Source organism: Mirounga angustirostris, unplaced genomic scaffold (assembly GCF_029215605.1).
Source record: "Mirounga angustirostris isolate CCGP_5_RB_7025 unplaced genomic scaffold, mMirAng1.0.hap1 SCAF_16, whole genome shotgun sequence".
In the NCBI taxonomy this organism is placed as follows: Eukaryota; Metazoa; Chordata; class Mammalia; order Carnivora; family Phocidae; genus Mirounga; species Mirounga angustirostris.
In genome coordinates this window covers 35305197-35323255 of record NW_026991724.1, presented here as the reverse complement: position 1 = coordinate 35323255, position 18059 = coordinate 35305197, and the positions used below count along the sequence as shown (strand labels likewise).

General features: G+C 38.0%; 1 protein-coding gene across 6 annotated transcripts in view; it reads left to right on the top strand.

The window, feature by feature from the left end:
• Window positions 1-17707, top strand: part of PHKB (phosphorylase kinase regulatory subunit beta) — a 318702-nt gene extending 300995 nt beyond the window's left edge. For all 6 annotated transcript variants that reach the window (XM_064580840.1, XM_064580837.1, XM_064580838.1 and 3 more), the window contains 4 exons: window positions 10745-10874; window positions 13763-13870; window positions 16015-16155; window positions 16809-17707. In XM_064580840.1, the coding sequence (XP_064436910.1) occupies window positions 10745-10874; window positions 13763-13870; window positions 16015-16155; window positions 16809-16943 (514 nt within the window). In that variant the 3' untranslated portion in view covers window positions 16944-17707. The remainder of the gene's footprint in view (window positions 1-10744; window positions 10875-13762; window positions 13871-16014; window positions 16156-16808) is intronic.
• Window positions 17708-18059: the final 352 nt, after the last annotated feature.

Below are 18059 nucleotides of genomic sequence, written 5' to 3'. Positions count from 1 at the left end.
GACCTAAATTTCATCTGGTGCCAGGAATTCAGCTGGATAGGGATTAAACCATTCTGAACACCTACGAACTCAACAGAAGATTGAAGAAAACAATAGCAGCAACTCTGAACAGAAAAGAAACCACTTTCTGGGAGGTAGGATGTGCGGAGAAGTGAATCCAAGGTGATATTCGGGAAGATACATGGTGGGGGAGGGAGTCTCTGTCGGCCGCTATTGGCAAGTGATAGAGCAGCAGAGCACAAAATCAGAAATTTTAGAAGTCGGCTCTGCTGAGGGACGTCACTCCAGTGGCTAAGTGGGAGGTGGAACCCTCTCTGGGACAGTGTGGTCTCAGGACCCTCGGGTCACAGAAAGACCAGGGGTGCCTGAGTGTGGCAGAGCTCCCAGGTATTGGAGTGGGGAAGCCGGCTGCAGAGACGGAGCTGAGGCGCAAGCTCTCAGCTCGGGGTTGCCATAAACCGTGATCCGCGGCACAGTTGGGCCCCTGCTCCTCCAGCAGGGACCCAACAAGTGGCAGATCCGGGGAGACTCCCCTGGAAGGAGTGGCGCGGGAGTGCACCACAGGGATCTGCTGGGTTTGGAGACTCTACAGGGATCTGCTGGGTTTGGAGACTCCACACGGGGTCCTGCGCAAGAGATAGAAACGCTCGGTCACAGGCCGGGTGAGCACTTTAAATCTGGAACGGCTGGAGACTGGGGAGACGGGAGTGATTGACTGCTTTTCTCTGGGGTCTCACTGAGGAGTAGGACCCCGAGCTCTCGCCTCCTCTGGGGTGGAGATTGGGAGGCTGCCATTTTCACTCTTGTCCTCCAAAGCTGTATGGAGAGCTTGCAGGGAACAAAAGCTCCAGAGAGCAAACCCTAGCAGATTCCTTAGCCCGGACCACCAAGGGTGGGGCAATTCTGCCTCCAGCAAAGACATTTGGAAACCATGGCAACAGGCCCCTCCCCCAGAAGATCAGTGAGAACAGCCAGCCAAGACCAAGTATACCGATCAATGAGAATGGCAGAACTCCAAATACGGCACATAGAATTCATGGCTTTTTTCCCATGATTCTTTAGTCTTTCAAAGTTAATTTTTTTAATTTTCTTTTTTTCTTTTGAATTTTTCTTTTTCCCTTTTTCAACCAACATCTTCTCAATCCTTTTTTAAAAAATATTTTTCATTTTTAGAGTCATATTCTATCCCTTCATAGTAGTTACCCTTTTTTTTGGTATATATATATATATGTATATATATATATATATATATATATATATATATATATATATATATATATATATATATATATAAGTTGTTCTCTCTTTAAAATTTTGGGATACAGTTTCTTCTAACAGATCAAAATACACCCTAAATCTCTAGTGTATGGCTTTGTTCTAGTCTACTGCCTGATCACATTCTATCTCCTTTTTTTTTTTTAATCATCGTCTTTCTTTTTTCAACCAACTTCTTATCAATTCTTTTTATAAAATCTTTTATATTTTCATCTTTACAGTCATATTCCATCCCTTCATCATATTTACCCTCATTTTTGTACATATATAAGCTTTTCTTTCTTTAAAATTTTGGGAGACACTTTCTTCTTCTTCTTTTTTTTTTTTTAAAGATTTTATTTGTTTGAGAGAGAGAATGAGAGAGAAAGAGCACATGAGAGGGGGGAGGGTCAGAGGGAGAAGCAGACTCCCTGCTGAGCAGGGAGCCCGATGCGGGACTCGATCCAGGGACTCCAGGATCATGACCTGAGCCAAAGGCAGTCACTTAACCAACTGAGCCACCCAGGCGCCCGAGGCACTTTCTTCTAACAGACCAAAATGCAACCAATATCTAGTGTGTGGCACTGATCTATGCACCAGCCTGATCATATTTGATCATATTCCAGTTTTTTCTTTGTTTGTTTTTCATATTTTTCTTTTTTCTTTCTTTCCCATTCTTTTCCCCCAGTTTCAGGTCTCTTCTGATTTGTTTAGTGTATATTTTTCTGGGGTTGTTGTTACCCTGTTAGCATTTTGTTCTCTCATTCATCTATTCTCCTCTGGACAAAATGACAAGACGGAAAAAATCACATCAACTGACTGCCAAGGACCTACTCAATACGGACATTAGTACGATGTCGGAACTAGAGTTCAGAACGATGATTTTAAAGATACTAGCTGGGCTTGAAAAAAGCATGGAAGATATTAGAGAAACTCTTTCTGAAGAAATAAAAGAACTAAAATCTAACCAAGTCGAAATCAAAATGGCTATTAATGAGGTGCAATCAAAAATGGAGGCTCTAACTGCTAGGATAAATGAGGCAGAAGAGAGCATTAGTTATTTAGAAGACCAAATGATGGAAAATCAAGAAGCAGAGAAAAAGAGAGATAAACAGCTACTGGATCACAAGGGCAGAATTCGAGAGATAAGTGATACCATAAGACAAAACAATATTAGAATAGGTGGGATCCCAGAAGAAGAAGAAAGAGAGAGAGGGGCAGAAGGTATATTGGAGCAAATTAGAGCAGAAAACTTCCCTAATTTGGGGAAGGACACAGGCATCAAAATCCAGGAGGCACAGAGAACCCCGATAAAATCGATAAAAATAGGTCAACACCCTGACATCTAATAGTAAAACTTACAAGTCTCAGAGACAAAGAGAAAATCCTGAAAGCAGCTCGGGAGAAGAGATCTGTAACCTACAATGGTAGAAACATGAGATTGGCAACAGACCTATCCACAGAGACCTGGCAGGCCAGAAAGGACTGGCATGATATATTCAGAGCACTAAATGAGAAAAATATGCAGCCAAGAATACTATATCGAGCTAGGCTCTCATTGAAAATAGAAGGAGAGCTTGTTTGAAGGTTCTAGCAGGGGAGTGCAGCTACTCTTATATCCTTGATTGAAGAACGGTCCTCCTCAATCGGGGAAGTTCGTCCTGTTTGACCAAGCGCACAGCTTCAGGAGGGATGCAAATGGAGTGGTGAGGGAGGAAGGGGACACCTGCCTAATCAGCCAGATCAGCCGAATCCACACTGGCGATCAATGGGGTGATAAAAAGCTTCCAAGACAAACAAAAACTAAAGGAATTTGCAAGCATGAAACCAGCCCTACAAGAAATATTGAAAGGGGTCCTCTAAGTGAAGAGAGAGCCTAAAAGTAACATAGACCGGAAAGGAACACAGACAATATACAGTAGCAGTCACCTAACAGGCAATACAATGGCATTAAATTCCTATCTTTCAGTAGTTACCCTGAATGTAAATGGGCTAAATGCCCCAATCAAAAGACACACAGCATATCAGACTGAATAAAAAAACAAGACCCATCAATATGCTGTCTGCAAGAGACTCATTTTAGACTGAAAGACAACCCCAGATTGAAAGTGAGGGGGTGGAAAACCATTTACCATGCTAATGGACACCAAAAGAAAGCTGGGGTGGCAATCCTTATATCAGACAAATTAGATTTGAAAACAAAGACTATAATAAGAGATGAGGAAGGACACTATATCCTACTTAAAGGGTATATCCAACAAGAAGATCTAACAATTGTAAATATCTATGCCCCTAACATGGGAGCAGCCAATTATATATGCCAATTAATAACAAAAGCCAAGAAACATATTGACAACAATACAATAATAGTGGGGGACTTGAACACCCCCTTCACTGAAATGGACAGATCATCTATGCAAAAGATCAACAAGGAAATAAAGACTTTAAATGACACACTGGACCAAAGGGACTTCACATATATATTCAGACCATTCCATCCCAAACAACAGAATACACATTCTTCTCTAGTGCCCATGGAACATTCTCCAGAATAGATCACATCCTAGGTCACAAATCAGGTATCAACCAGTGCCAAAAGATTGGGATCATTCCCTGCCTATTTTCAGACCACAATGCTTTGAAACTAGAACTCAATCACAAGAGGAAAGTTGGAAAGAACTCAAATACATGGAGGCTAAAGAGCATACTACTAAAGAATGAATGGGTCAACCAGGAAATTGAAGAAGAATTTAAAAATTCATGGAAACAAATGAAAATGAAAACACAACTGTTCAAAATCTTTGGGATGCAGCAAAGACAGTCCAAAGAGGAAAGTATATAGCAATACGAGCCTTTCTCAAGAAACAAGAAAGGTCTCAAATACACAACCTAACCCTACACCTAAAGGAGCTGGAGAAAGAATAGCAAATAAAGTCTAAACCCAGCATGAAAAGAGAAATAATAAAGATCAGAGCAGAAATCAATGAAATAGAAACCAAAAGAATAGTAGAACAGATCAACAAAACTAGGAGCTGGTTCTTTGAAAGAATTAACAAGATTGATAAACCCCTGGCCAGACTTATCAAAAAGAAAAATGACCCAAATAAATAAAACCATGAAATCACAGCCAACACCAAAGAAATACAAACAATTTTAAGAACATATGAGGAGCAACCATATGCCAGCAAATTCGATAATCTGGAAGAAATGGATGCATTCCTAGAGATGTATCAACTACCAAAACTGAACCAGGAAGAAATAGAAAACCTGAACAAACCTATAACCACTAAGGAAATTGAAGCAGTCATCAAAAATCTTCCAAAAAACAAAAGCCCAGGGCCAGATGGCTTTCCAGGGGAATTCTACCAAACATTTAAAGAAGAATTAATACCTATTCTTCTGGAACTGTTCCAAAAAATAGAAATGGAAGGAAAACTTCCAAACTGGTTTTATGAGGCCACCATTCTCTTGATCCCAAAACCAGACAAAGACCCCATCAAAAAGGAAAATTACAGACCAATATCCATGAGGAGCATGGATGCAAAAATTCTCACCAAAATACTAGCCAATAGGATTCAACAGTACATTAAAAGGATTATTCACCACGACCAAGTGGGATTTATCCCTGGCCTGCAAGTTGGTTCAACATCCGCAAATCAATCAATGTGATACAATACATTAACAAAAGAAAGAACAAGAATCATATGATCCTCTCAATAGATGCAGGAAAAGCATTTGACAAAGTACAGCATCCTTTCTTGATCAAAACTCTTCAAGGTATAAGAATAGAGGGTACATGCCTCAATTTCATAAAAGCCATCTATGAAAAACCCACAGCAAATATCATTCTCAATGGGGAAAAACAGAGCTTTCCCACTAAGGTCAGGAACATGGCAGGGATGTCCACTATCAACACTGCTATTCAACATAGCATTAGAAGTCCTAGCCACAGCAATCAGACAACAAAAAGAAATCAAAGGCATCTGAATTGGCAAAGAAGAAGTCAAACTCTCACTGTTTGCAAATGATATGATACTTTACGTGGAAAACCCAAAAGACTCCACCCCAAAACTTCTAGAACTCATACAGGAATTCAGTCAAGTGACAGGATATAAAATCAATGCACAGAAATCGGTGGCATTCCTATACACCAACAACAAGACAGAAGAAAGAGAAATTAAGGAGTTGATCCCATTTCCAATTGCACCCAAAACCATAAGATACCTAGGAATAAATCTAACCAAAGGGGCAAAGAATCTGTACTCAAAAAAGTATACATTGAGGAAGACACAAAGAAATGGGAAAACGTTCCATGCTCATGGATTGGAAGAACAAATATTGTGAAGATGTCAATGCAAGCTAGAGCAATCTACACATTTAATGCAATCCCTGTCAAAATACCATCCACTTTTTTCAAAGAAATGGAACAAATAATCCTTAAATTTGTATGGAACCAGAAAAGACCCCGAATAGCCAGAGGAATGTTGAAAAAGAAAAGGAAAGCTGATGGCATCACAATTCCGGACTTCCAGCTCTATTACAAAGCTGTCATCATCTAGACAGTATGGTACTGGCACAAAAACAGACACATAGATCAGTGGAACAGAATAGAGAGCCCAGAAATGGACCCTCAACTCTATGGTCAACTAATCTTCAACAAAGCAGGAAAGAATGTCCAATGGAAAAAGACAGTCTCTTCAACAAATGGTGTTGGGAAAATTGGATAGACACATGCAGAAGAATGAAACTGGACCATTTTCTTACACCACACACAAAAATAGACTCAAAATGGCTGAAAGACCTCAATGTGAAATAGGAGTCCATCAGAATCCTAAAGGACAACACATGCAGCAACCTCTTCGACCTCAGCCGCAGCAACTTCTTCCTAGAAACATCGCCAAAGGCAAGGGAAGCAAGGGCAAAAATGAACTTTTGGGACCTCATCAAGATAAAAACCTTTTGCACAGCAAAGGAAACAGTCAATAAAACCAAAAGACAACCAACAGAATGAAAGAAGATATTTGCAAATGATATATCAGATAAAGAGCTAGTATCCAAAATCTATAAAGAACTTCTTAAATTCAACACCCAAAGAACAAATGATCCAATCAAGAAATGGGCAGAAGACATGAACAGACATTTTTCCAAAGAAGACATCCAAATGGCCAACAGACACATGAAAAAGTGCTCAACATCACTCGGCATCAGGGAAATCCAAATCAAAACCTCAATGAGATATCACCTCACACCAGTCAGAATGGCTAAAATTAACAAGTCAGGAAATGACAGATGTTGGCAGGGATGCGGAGAAAGGGGAACTCTCCCACACTGTTGTTGGGAATGCAAGCTGGTGCAGCCACTCTGGAAAACAGTATGGAGGTTCCTTAAAGTTGAAAATAGAGCTCCCCTATGACCCAGCAATTGCACTACTGGGTATTTACCCCAAAGATACAAATGTAGGCATCTGAAAGGGTACGTGCACCCCGATGTTTATAGCAGCAATGTCCACAATAGCCAAACTATGGAAAGAGCCAAGATGTCCATCGACAGATGAATGGATAAAGAAGATGTGATGTATATTTATACAATGAAATATTTTGCAGCCATCAAAAGGAATGAAATCTTGCCATTTGCAACGATGTGGATGGAACTGGAGGCTATTATGCTGAGTGAAATAAGTCAATCAGAGAAACACATGTATCATATGACCTCACTGATATGAGGAATTCTTATTCTCAGGAAAGAAACTGAGTGTTTTTGGAGTGATGGGGTGTGGGAGGGATGTGGGGTGCCTGGGTGATAGACATTGGGGAGGGTATGTGCTATGGTGAGCGCTGTGAAATGTGTAAGACTGTTGAATCACAGACCTGTACCTCTGAAACAAATAATACATTATATTTTTTTAAAAAAGAAGAAGATAGCAGGAAGGCAAAAATGAAGGGGGGGAAACAGAGGGGAGACAAACCATGAGAGACTATGGACTCTGAGAAACAAACTGAGGGTTCTAGATGGGGAGGAGTTGGGGGGATGGTTTAGCCTCGTGATGGGTATTAAAAAGGGCACGTACTGAATGGAGCACTGGGTGTTATACGCAAAGAATGAATCATGGAACACTACATCAAAAACTAATGATGTGGGGCACCTGGGTGGCTCAGTCGTTAAGCGTCTGCCTTCGGCTCAGGTCACGATCCCAGGGTCCTGGGATCGAGCCCTGCATCGGGCTCCTTGCTCCGCGGGAAGCCTGCTTCTCCCTCTCCCACTCCCCCTGCTTGTGTTCCCGCTCTCGCTGTCTCTCTCTCTGTCAAATAAATAAATAAAATCTTTAAAAAAAAAAAAAAAACTAATGATGTAAGGTATGGTGAGTAACATAAAATAATACAAAAAAAGTAAATCTGAGCAAATGGGAAGACATCTTTGTTCTTAAAGAGGAACACTCAACATTATAAAGGTATCAGTTATAAATGTAATGCAATTGCAAAAAAAATCCAACAAGCTATTTATGGAGGTAGATAAGTTAATACTAAACTTCATATGGAGAAGGAAACATGCAAGAACAACCAGAACAACATAAAAGAAGGACTCGCCCTAACAGACAGTGAAATGTACTATAGAACCTCTATGATAAAAGTGTGATGCTGGTACATGAACACATAAATAGGCCGGCTGAACAGAATGGAAAGTCCAGAAATAGGCCTTAAGCTCATATGGAAATTTAATGTGTGATAGAGGTAACATTTCATATCACTGGGTCAAGGATGGACATTATTTTTTAAATAAATAGTGATGGGACAACTGGATAACCATTTAGGATAAGATAAAGTTAAATCCATACTTTATACTGTACACAAGAATGAACTCCAAATAGATTTGCTATCTAAATGTAAAAAATGAAACCACACCAGAGCTAAAAGAAGACATACCGCTTTAACCTTGGTATGAGAACGACTTTCCATCTAGGGCTTAACTCTAGGGGTATTAAAAGATTAATAAGACTATATAAAAATTTAAAACATCATTTTGCATGGCAAAAAATAGACAATCTCAGAAGACAGCTGAGAAACTGGAACAAGCATAGACTACAAAGGGCTAATATCCAAGAATTCTTAAAAACTCAGGGATAAAGAACCAAAAACCCAAGAGAAAAATGGGGGAAAATATGATTAATCAATTCATTTAAAACATAAAAAAATGGACCTTAGATATTTGAAAAGATATTTAAGAGGTTTTTTTTATTTTATTTTTTTTAAGTAGACTCCATGCCCAGGATGGAGCCCAATGCCCAGCATGGAGCCCAAAGTGGGGCTTGAACTCATGACCCCATAAGCTGAGACCAAGAGTCAGCTGCTTAACCATCAGGCACCCTGTAAAGATGTTTAAACTAACTCATAATTAGAGAAATGTAAATTAAAACATGTTGGGATACCATTTCTCATCTATCAGACAGACTGGCAAAAGTTAGTATGACAAACTTGCTGGGGCTGTAGGGAAACAGACACTATTAATTCCAATTAATAAGTGTAGATGGAATGATGGAAAGAGAAAATTACCATTAGACAAATACAATAGTAACAATTGTTGCAGGCAAGAACCATCATGGATGCTAAATTTAGTGGGTGGAAGTATGATGAGAAATGAAAAATTTGTATAATTTAAAAGTATTTCCACTCAAGATACTTTTTAATTGCAAAAGGAAAAATAGTAACTTTACAATGAAGGAACCCAGTAGACTCTACCTCAATCAAATGATCAAGGTTAGCATCCCAGGAATAAGACACATCAGTATCATGTACCTCCCTAATATGATATACCAAAAAGGCATAATCACTTTTGGGTATTCTTGCCAAAAATGCATACTAAGTCTAATAATGACAAAACATCAGATAAACCCAAGTTGAGGTGCATTCTACAAAATAACTGACATTTCTAAAATGTTAAATTCATGAGAGATGAAAGAAGATTGAGGAACTGTCATAGATTGGAAGAGTCTACCTAAGGAGATTTGGAAACCAGATGCAGTGTGGGGTCCTGGATTGGACCCACAACCAAAACAAGGACATTAGTGGTAAAATGGCATAATTTGAATAAGGTCCATAACTAATAGTATTGTGTCAGCATTCATTTCCTGGTTTTGAGTGTTGTTATGTATGTATGTATGTATGTTCGAGTGTGAATTACTTTTTTGACTTCTAAGTCTAAAATTTTTCAAAATATAAAGAGAGGTCCTCAAAAATAATTATCTCCATTGTGAGTATTCACACATTTCTACTTTTTTTGTTGTTCTAAGCAAACTTCTCTTTTTTATAATACTAACCATGACTTTATAGAACTCGGAAAACATTTTTTTTTTCTTATTGCCAAACAAAGGGAATAGGAAAAAAATCAAATGTAGAGTATTGGGTATTCAGTTTTGCACCTTCAATATCCAAAGTAAAACATCACCAAGAAACCCCTGCCCCTTTGGGCTTCTTCTCTTTGGCGTAGCACTGAACCCAGCCACACAAGATTGGGTCTACCAAAAAAAAAAAAAAACAACCCTGCATCCAAAAGTGATGCAGTTTTAAAACATCATTGGTCCTCTTTTATCAGAACAAAAATGTCTTTTTCATTATACTGTCTCCTGCATAGCTATGTTCCTACCTAGAAATATTGTTGGTCACATGCTTCCCTTGTGGTTGATGGCACATTTCATTCAATGCTTGTTTTAATACCAAGTATAAAAAATGTATATTTGTTCCTATCTGCAGCTTTTGGAAGAATATACTGCTGTGTCATTTGTGTATTCTTTTCAAATCATGCAAATTCTGCATCTTTAGCAGTTTGTGAAGGAGTGTTATATCTTTAAGATGTAACACTTAATCCATGGAAATAAGAGATCTAGAATTTCGTCTTATCACTTTGGTATGATTATTATAACATGTAAAATCATGTAGCTGATTTTTCAGCACTGGTACTTTGCCATATTTAAATAGAAAAATAAATCTAAGGTTTAAAGTTTAAAACTTTAAAACAAGATAATTTCATTAGGTACATAATACTTTTTTGAGCCTTCATTACTTACCAAATGTTTATTAAGCATCTTTCTGGGAGAGTGTATAGGAGTGATCAAGCCATACGATGTCCATACTTCCATGAAGTTTACATTTTATTGTATGTAAGGACCACTTGAAGTTATTTTGAAATTGGCTGCTTCTGTGTTTTTAAATGGAGCTTCTTTGCATATTAGGAAGTCGTTTGATCACATAACTTACTAGAGAATATCGTTTTGCCTATTAAATTTTTTAAAATCTTGGGGATGTTCTCCTTTCCTGCAAACTCTGTTTTCACTATGGAAATATTTAGTAACCTCTGTAACACATGGTAGATATGCATCATTGATGGATTTTGGCTTTTATTTTCACCCTATTGGAACAATTAATCTATATTGAAAGCCCTGCTCTCTATGAGAACAAGCTTGCATTTCAACTCTGAGGCATTTTCTTTTGGTCTACAGATGTTGGCTGAACAGGCGTCAGATTGACGGGTCTTTGAATAGAACTCCTGCTGGGTTCTATGACCGAGTATGGCAGATCCTGGAGCGCACGCCCAATGGTATCATTGTAGCTGGGAAGCATTTGCCACAGGTACAGCCCCACTGTATTTATGTCATTTAAGGGAATCTAAAGGAGTAGGGAATTCTTTCCCCCTCTGCATTGCCAATAACCTTTCTGCTTATTCCATTTTCTAAGAGTATTTGAAGGGAGGGTATCCAGATACCTGAAGGGAGGAACTATTAGAAAATAAAATACCTAATCAATTGGATTGGAAATTTTTTTCCCCAACCTGAGTTACTTTAATTTTTTATTTTAGTGCCCCTCTATACAAAAGCCTTGCTTTACCAAAAGGATATTTTGCTTAAAAGCTGTATTTAATAAGTTTTTTTTATATTACTATATTTCAAATGTTTCAGGGAAGCTCTGTGTTTAAAGGAAACATATGGCCAAACCTTTTGCCAAGCAGCTGTCCTTCTTTTGTTTATTTATTAGTGAAGTTTAGCTTTCTTATGTTGGCATTACTATGAAAGCTGGTATTCCTTTACCACCAAGTGATAGTGGGCCAATGCTAGGGAACCTCACAAATAATAAAACATACATTCAAAAGACAGAACCAAATCAGACCTAAGAAGCAAGGTGACTTAATAATGCTATGGATAAGGAAATGACTGAATTTTGGTAAATGTGAAAATTATAGTAACTTTTTAGATCATAGATAATCCCTTAATTTACTCAAGATATGACTTAGCTTTGATCCAAATGAATTAGTGCTCCCTCCTTCAGATAGTTTCCCAAGTTATATAAACTGGCTCTTCTTTGATTTGGTTATTTTATTTAATACTGACCTCTAACTCATTCTGCTTATACACAAACAAGAATAACTAGGCCTTTTGGAAATGGAGTACCATATTTGTTTTTAGTGTTGAAATGTCAACCAAATTATTTTTGATGAGGGTCCTTATTCAAATATAGTATTCTTAAATACCCATGCCCACACTCATTTTGTTTATATGTACACAGTATTTCTAGAACAAACCACAAGACACTGGTAGCATTCTTTTTTTTGCCTTGGGGAAAAGAACTATGGTTTGAGGGCACAAGGTAGGCTTTTCACTGAAAACCTTTTTTAACCATTCAAATTTGAACTATGTGAATCTATTACTTATTTTTAAAAGTGAATAAGAACTGTTAAAAGTATTCTTTATACTATTCACAAACTGTTTAGTGGTTGTATTTGGTTGTCAACATAGGTGCTCCATCCCTCTCCCAGATGCTCTGTGACCATAATATGGGGCAGCACTGTCTCTTTTGAGCAGAGGAGGCCTCCATTATTCCTGCTCTGCTTCTGCTAGGCCTCATGTCTGCTCTACAGTGGACTATGGCAACATTTTGTCTGCTGCTTTCCCAGGCCCCACTAATAGCTACCAGATTTTCATTTAATTGTCTGAAAGCCCAGGCCACTTACATTTTGTATCCTCTCTTTGCTAACAAAAATAACAGCAGATGCATGTTAAGTCTTCTTACGTTCCAGGCACTTTTCTAAGTGCTCCTTTAATCCTCACAATGTTCTTTTGAGGTAGGTACTTTATTATTCCCACTTGACAGATGAGGAAACTGAGGCACAGCTAAGTTTTTTTTCCCCAAAGTCCTACATCTAGGAAGTAGTTGACCCCGAGTGTGACACCTATGCCCTACCCCATCCCTGGTAATTCAACTTCTAAGCCTTTTGTCTTAACTTCTCTGCTCTACTGCCAACCCTAAGTTCTTCCAGAGAGTGGGAAATGAAGCAGGCTTGATGTCTCTTCTCTAGGTTTATCACGGTTGCACAGTAGCCAGATTGGCTTTTCAAATGAGATATATGAAAAGGAAATTGATATGAAACCATGACAAGGTTTTTCTTTCCTTCTGTAACCCTACTAATCCCATTGCTAGACATCTGAAAGAATTATAATTATTGTGTTTAGCAACTGGGCTTCACTTTCCCCAAACTAGGTACTACCTGTAAGCATTAATAATATGTTAGATTGTATTGAATATAGAATACAATAGATGGACCATATCGAATTATAGAGTCGATGCGTTATTATACCAGGTCAAACAAGTTTGCTGTCCCTTGATTTCAAGGGGACATTCCTGCTGGGTCCCATTTGGAATAGTAAGTAGATACACATTGTTCTGAGGCTATGATTAAGTTCACTGTAAATCATCATTGAGGTGGAAGCAAATAAATATGACTCATCATTTCTGCATCTCTGGTAATAAGTCTGGTGACTCCATCTGCTTTCCACCATACAGACCTAACATTTAGAGTCTTCTTCTCTTCAATCCTTGAGGGTTAGCCACCATGCCCAGATGTGGGTCTGCATTTGGATTTGAGTTTATTTGCTGCTTTCATTTGGTTTGTGAAAAGTGAATGGAAGACTATGCAATATTCTTGTTTTAACTGAAGTAGAAAGGGTAGAGTAAATTCTTTTTGTTTTGCTTTTTTTTCTGTGTTGTCTTGCCATTTCTACATGCAATGTTGTTTTTGCTTATTTGTATGCATTTTTATGCTGCCAGCTCAGAAAGGACCTGCCACAGAAATGATGTAAATTCAATATCAAGTGACTTACATGCTAAAGTCTGACAGCAAGCATAACTTCTTGTGTTAATTCTGAAAGCAATATGTACTCTATTTGTTGTCTCAATTTATCGCTGTTCCTTTTGTGTGTTGAAGTGGATTTCCAATATGGTCCCTTTCCCTTAACCATTTGTATAGTAAAGATAACTACTAAAAATAGGAGGTTTAACTTATCACAACAGTCAGCTGGTTGGCTTCAGTAGTTTGACATATATAAAATCCAGTCATATACCTGAAAATGCTCCCTAAGGTTTTATAGAACCTGAAAAAGGTTATTGATTAGAAAATGAAAGTCCTCTATTAAATGGGAACCACAGTATAACAATGCAGCATGTTAATATTGACTTATTTTTTTCAGCAACCAACCCTGTCAGATATGACCATGTATGAGATGAATTTCTCTCTCCTTGTTGAAGACATGTTGGGAAATATTGACCAGCCAAAGTACAGACAGATTGTTGTGGAGGTTTGTATTTAGAAATGCAGATTGCTGAAGAAGTGCTTTCTATCTGCTCCCTGAAAACTAACATAAAGGAAACTGCTCAAGAGAGACCAGGAATTCCACTCCTTACGTAACCCGGATCTCCTCTAGTTGAGTCTTAGACAATATAGCTATCCTTGACCCAAGGTCAAGGTACATGAACAATTTAAACATCTTAAATCCTTCAGTGTGGAAAGACTGCCCAGCTTTTTCAGTCATGCACCACTAAAAAACACAGGAAGTGGCCTTTTCCTATTTTCTTTAATTTCAGTTTTTTTTCTGTTTACAGAAATAGCACATGACTATTGTAGAAAGTTTTAATAGTTCAGAAAATTATAGAAAAGAAAGCAAAAAAATTTCTCCACACCCACTAGCAATAGATCATCAGTGTTGATATTTTGAGAGACATCTTTCCAAACATCTCTCTGTGAACAGAGAAGACATGTAATTTTGTGCTGTATCATTTTATATAAAGTTAAATGCTAAAATACACACACACACATGCATGGTGTATACATGTGCTCTTTTGCCATTTTAAAACATTATACCAAATATGGAGAGAATCCTCATAATGAATGGATTTAACATATAGCGCATCTTCACTTTGTCTCTTTCTCTGGGAATGTCTCCGTCAGACTCTGTGTTTCTTGTGGGTGGGTAGTATGTTTGGGTGAGGCAGAAGCTCTCAGTAACTGCTGGATCTGGCACCTGAAATCCAGTCAGAGTTGAGTGAGATTCAATCTTACTTCAGATGTGCCAGGATTTAGAGATATTATCAGCCAATCAGTTTCATAGCACATGGGAATGAGGCAGCCTGGGGTCAGAAAGAGACGGGGTTATTGGAAGGGTGAATGCCTTTCTTATGCTGTTAGCCATTCAATGTCTAGTGCCCAGCATCTGGGACCTACAATGGACATGGAGGTCCTTCTTGTTGACCAAACGAGGGTCCCTTTGCAGAAGAAATTTTTCTTTAGAACAGGAGCAAAACTTCATATTCTCCTGGCTAAAGCCCTCTCCAAGGTCTCCCACATTGTGACACCTGGATTTTTTCTGAAAGTGTTTCCGTTGGTTCTTTCAGGTTCTGTTTTGGAGGCATTTAGAGAAAGTACAGTCAGGAAGATTCCCAAACTGGGAATTATGAAGTCTTTTTTCCTGTTCCATGTACAGAGTAGGAGCCATAATCATCATTGGAAAGTCTTTACCAAGCATTGTATACTCAGACACAATCTTTGTGTCTAGCAGTATGTCATCTAAAATGGAGGTTACTACTTAGGATGAATGTATGAGATAGTCAGACAATGGGATGATGCATTAAACTAAGATAGGCAGACCAATTAGTACTCAGACCATAAAGAGGTCAGAGTTAGGTATATCTTTTAAAACATAGCCATGCCCTGAGAAACACTATGATGTCACAGAATTATACTCATTTTGGGGTCCTGGGCTCCAAGTCATTTGATCATGAGCCTAGATCCAGAGTCTCCACTGACCTCACCTGCCTTCTTTGGCTTTGTTGCTGGCCAGCTCCACTGGACACTGGTTTTGGTGTCTTGCCAACAAGGATTAATGCCCAAAGGCCAGAAAGTTCAGACATTTTGGGAAAATAGAGCACTATGTACTGTAGACAGGACTGGGAAAATCATTTTTCTTATTTCATTTACGTGACCTAAAAACATTTCTTCACAGCTACAAAGATATACACAATGAAAAAAAATGTGCAGTTTCCAAACAGAACTTACGCTACTAATTTGCAAGATTTTTAGAAAGAGTCCAGGGCGCCTGGGTGGCTCAGTTGGTTAAGCGACTGCCTTCGGCTCAGGTCATGATCCTGGAGCCCCTGGATCGAGTCCCGCATCGGGCTCCCTGCTCGGCAGGGAGTCTGTTTCTCCCTCTGACCCTAACCCCTCTCATGTGCTCTCTCTCATTCTCTCCCTCTCAAATAAATAAATAAATAAAATCTTTAAAAAAAAAAAAGAGTCCACTCACAACGATTCTAAAGTCAATCATTGTACAGAACACACTGTGGAATTCAAGGGTCATCCGTCAGTCTGAGTAAAGAATGAAAACATGTCCAGACTGTGTTGCTTTTATGGTTCATATAATTGGCTTTCAACATCTGTCTCTTCTAGTTACTAATGGTTGTATCCATTGTACTGGAAAGAAATCCTGAGCTAGAATTTCAAGACAAAGTAGATCTAGACAAACTGGTGAAAGAAGCATTTCATGAATTTCAAAAAGATGAGAGTCGACTAAAGGAAGTTGAAAAACAAGTAAGTAGACAAAAGAGCTTTTTGTAGAATTTTTTCATTGTCTCAACTCTTCAAAATATCCCTAATCTCTTATCATTTAACTTACAAAACAGATTTATAGAGTGCAAAATGGAGTATTTGTGGGGCAGGAAGAAGTCTGAGTTATTCGAGAAATTAGTGGTACTTTTTAGTTAATTACTAGTCAGTTCAGCTATGAAGCTCTGACTAAAAAGAAAACTGGGAAGACATAAATTCCCTTTATATAGTTAGCAGTTAAAATGTGTTTTACCAGAGAGGAGCCATAGATTCCTGAAGGCTATAAAATTAAATTCTGGGGAAGATGAGAATGCGTAACAGGCTACATTGGTGCTGTGTGTACTACCTAATATAGTCCCTTCCAGGCTCTCTGTTTAATATTTTATGCTCATCTGTAAAAAGGTTCCCTAAGTAAATAAAAATTATCAGCAAAGAGGGGAGAATATTAAAAGTGTTTGTCTTTGTTTTATATGCTGAGAAGATGCCTTAGGAAAATGAAAGAAAACCTCAAGAAGGTTCTGTTTTCCATGAGGAAATATTTCTGTGAATTTATTTTTCCCCCTAGGCTGACACTGATTTTACCTGTCAACTCTTTACAAACAAAAATCAAGCGACTTGCTTACTGTTTTCCTTTGTAGGATGACATGACTTCCTTTTACAACACTCCCCCACTGGGAAAAAGAGGAACATGCAGCTATTTGACAAAGGTTGTGATGAATTTGCTGCTAGAAGAAGTCAAACCAAGCAACGATGACCCATGTCTGGTTAGCTAGTGAGGAAGGTGTAAGAGGCTCTGCTGAGACACATTTTCTAGAAGTGTGTTAAGTTTTGTGTTGAAGCTTAGTTCAGGCCGCCATTTAATGTATGGACTGATTTTGTTGGTGAGGTGGTTGCCATACCCTTGGCAGTTACTGGACCTCTTGCACGCCATAGTCAATCTAATGGTATGAAATGCTTTAACTAAGTGGGAAAAAAAGATCTCATGATTATTATGCCAACTACAATAATAATCTTTAATGAACAATAGAAATAGTTAATGAATTGAAAGTTCACCACTGCATGTTTTGTGATCACATAACTCATCAAAATGAATCTTTGCTCTTTGGATTAAATTCCCAACTTACTGCCATTAAAATGAATTTGCTAGGTAGAAATGCATTCAAGAAATGAAAAGATAATGAAAGAATGGTGAACTTAACTTAGTGGCATTGTCATATTAGAAAAAAATATTAAAATCATAAAAGCAAATCTGCCAGCCTATGTTTTGTTTCTCAGAAACTGCTTTGTTGATTATATTTTAGTATACAGAGCTGTTGTACGATCTTTACCTTGTAAACATGACTGTGATTTTGTATTTGTGCTGACTTTAGGGGTGGGCTAAAATACAGTGTAATCTACACCTAATCAGACATTTTCTTTGAGCTCTTACTAAAAATATGGCATGTGTAAGATTGTTCAGAAGTATGGACTGTTAACCTAGTTTGTACTAGTAAAAACAAAATTGAAAATCATTAAATTTCATTTCTGAATTAATGAATATATCTGGACACATTTTTGTATTCTCTTGTTCATAATATTAAGTCTATTACTCGTGAATATTTTCAGCATAATTGATCTGGAGATAGAGTGGAAGAGAATCTATGGTATCTACCATTACACATGTTTTGCTACCAGACTTACTTAAGCAAACTTTAATAAAAATAGAAAATAGATTAAACATTTAAAGTTTTATGAGTTCTTACTGAATGTTACAGTACAGCCTGTTAGTTTGAGCCATGGACCAAAAGAGAATCATTTTTCTGACCAGTCTTATTATGGAGTATCACCTGAGAATTCAAACTTGTTATATAAAGATGCAGCCCATTTGTAGAATCTTGAAAGGAACTAAG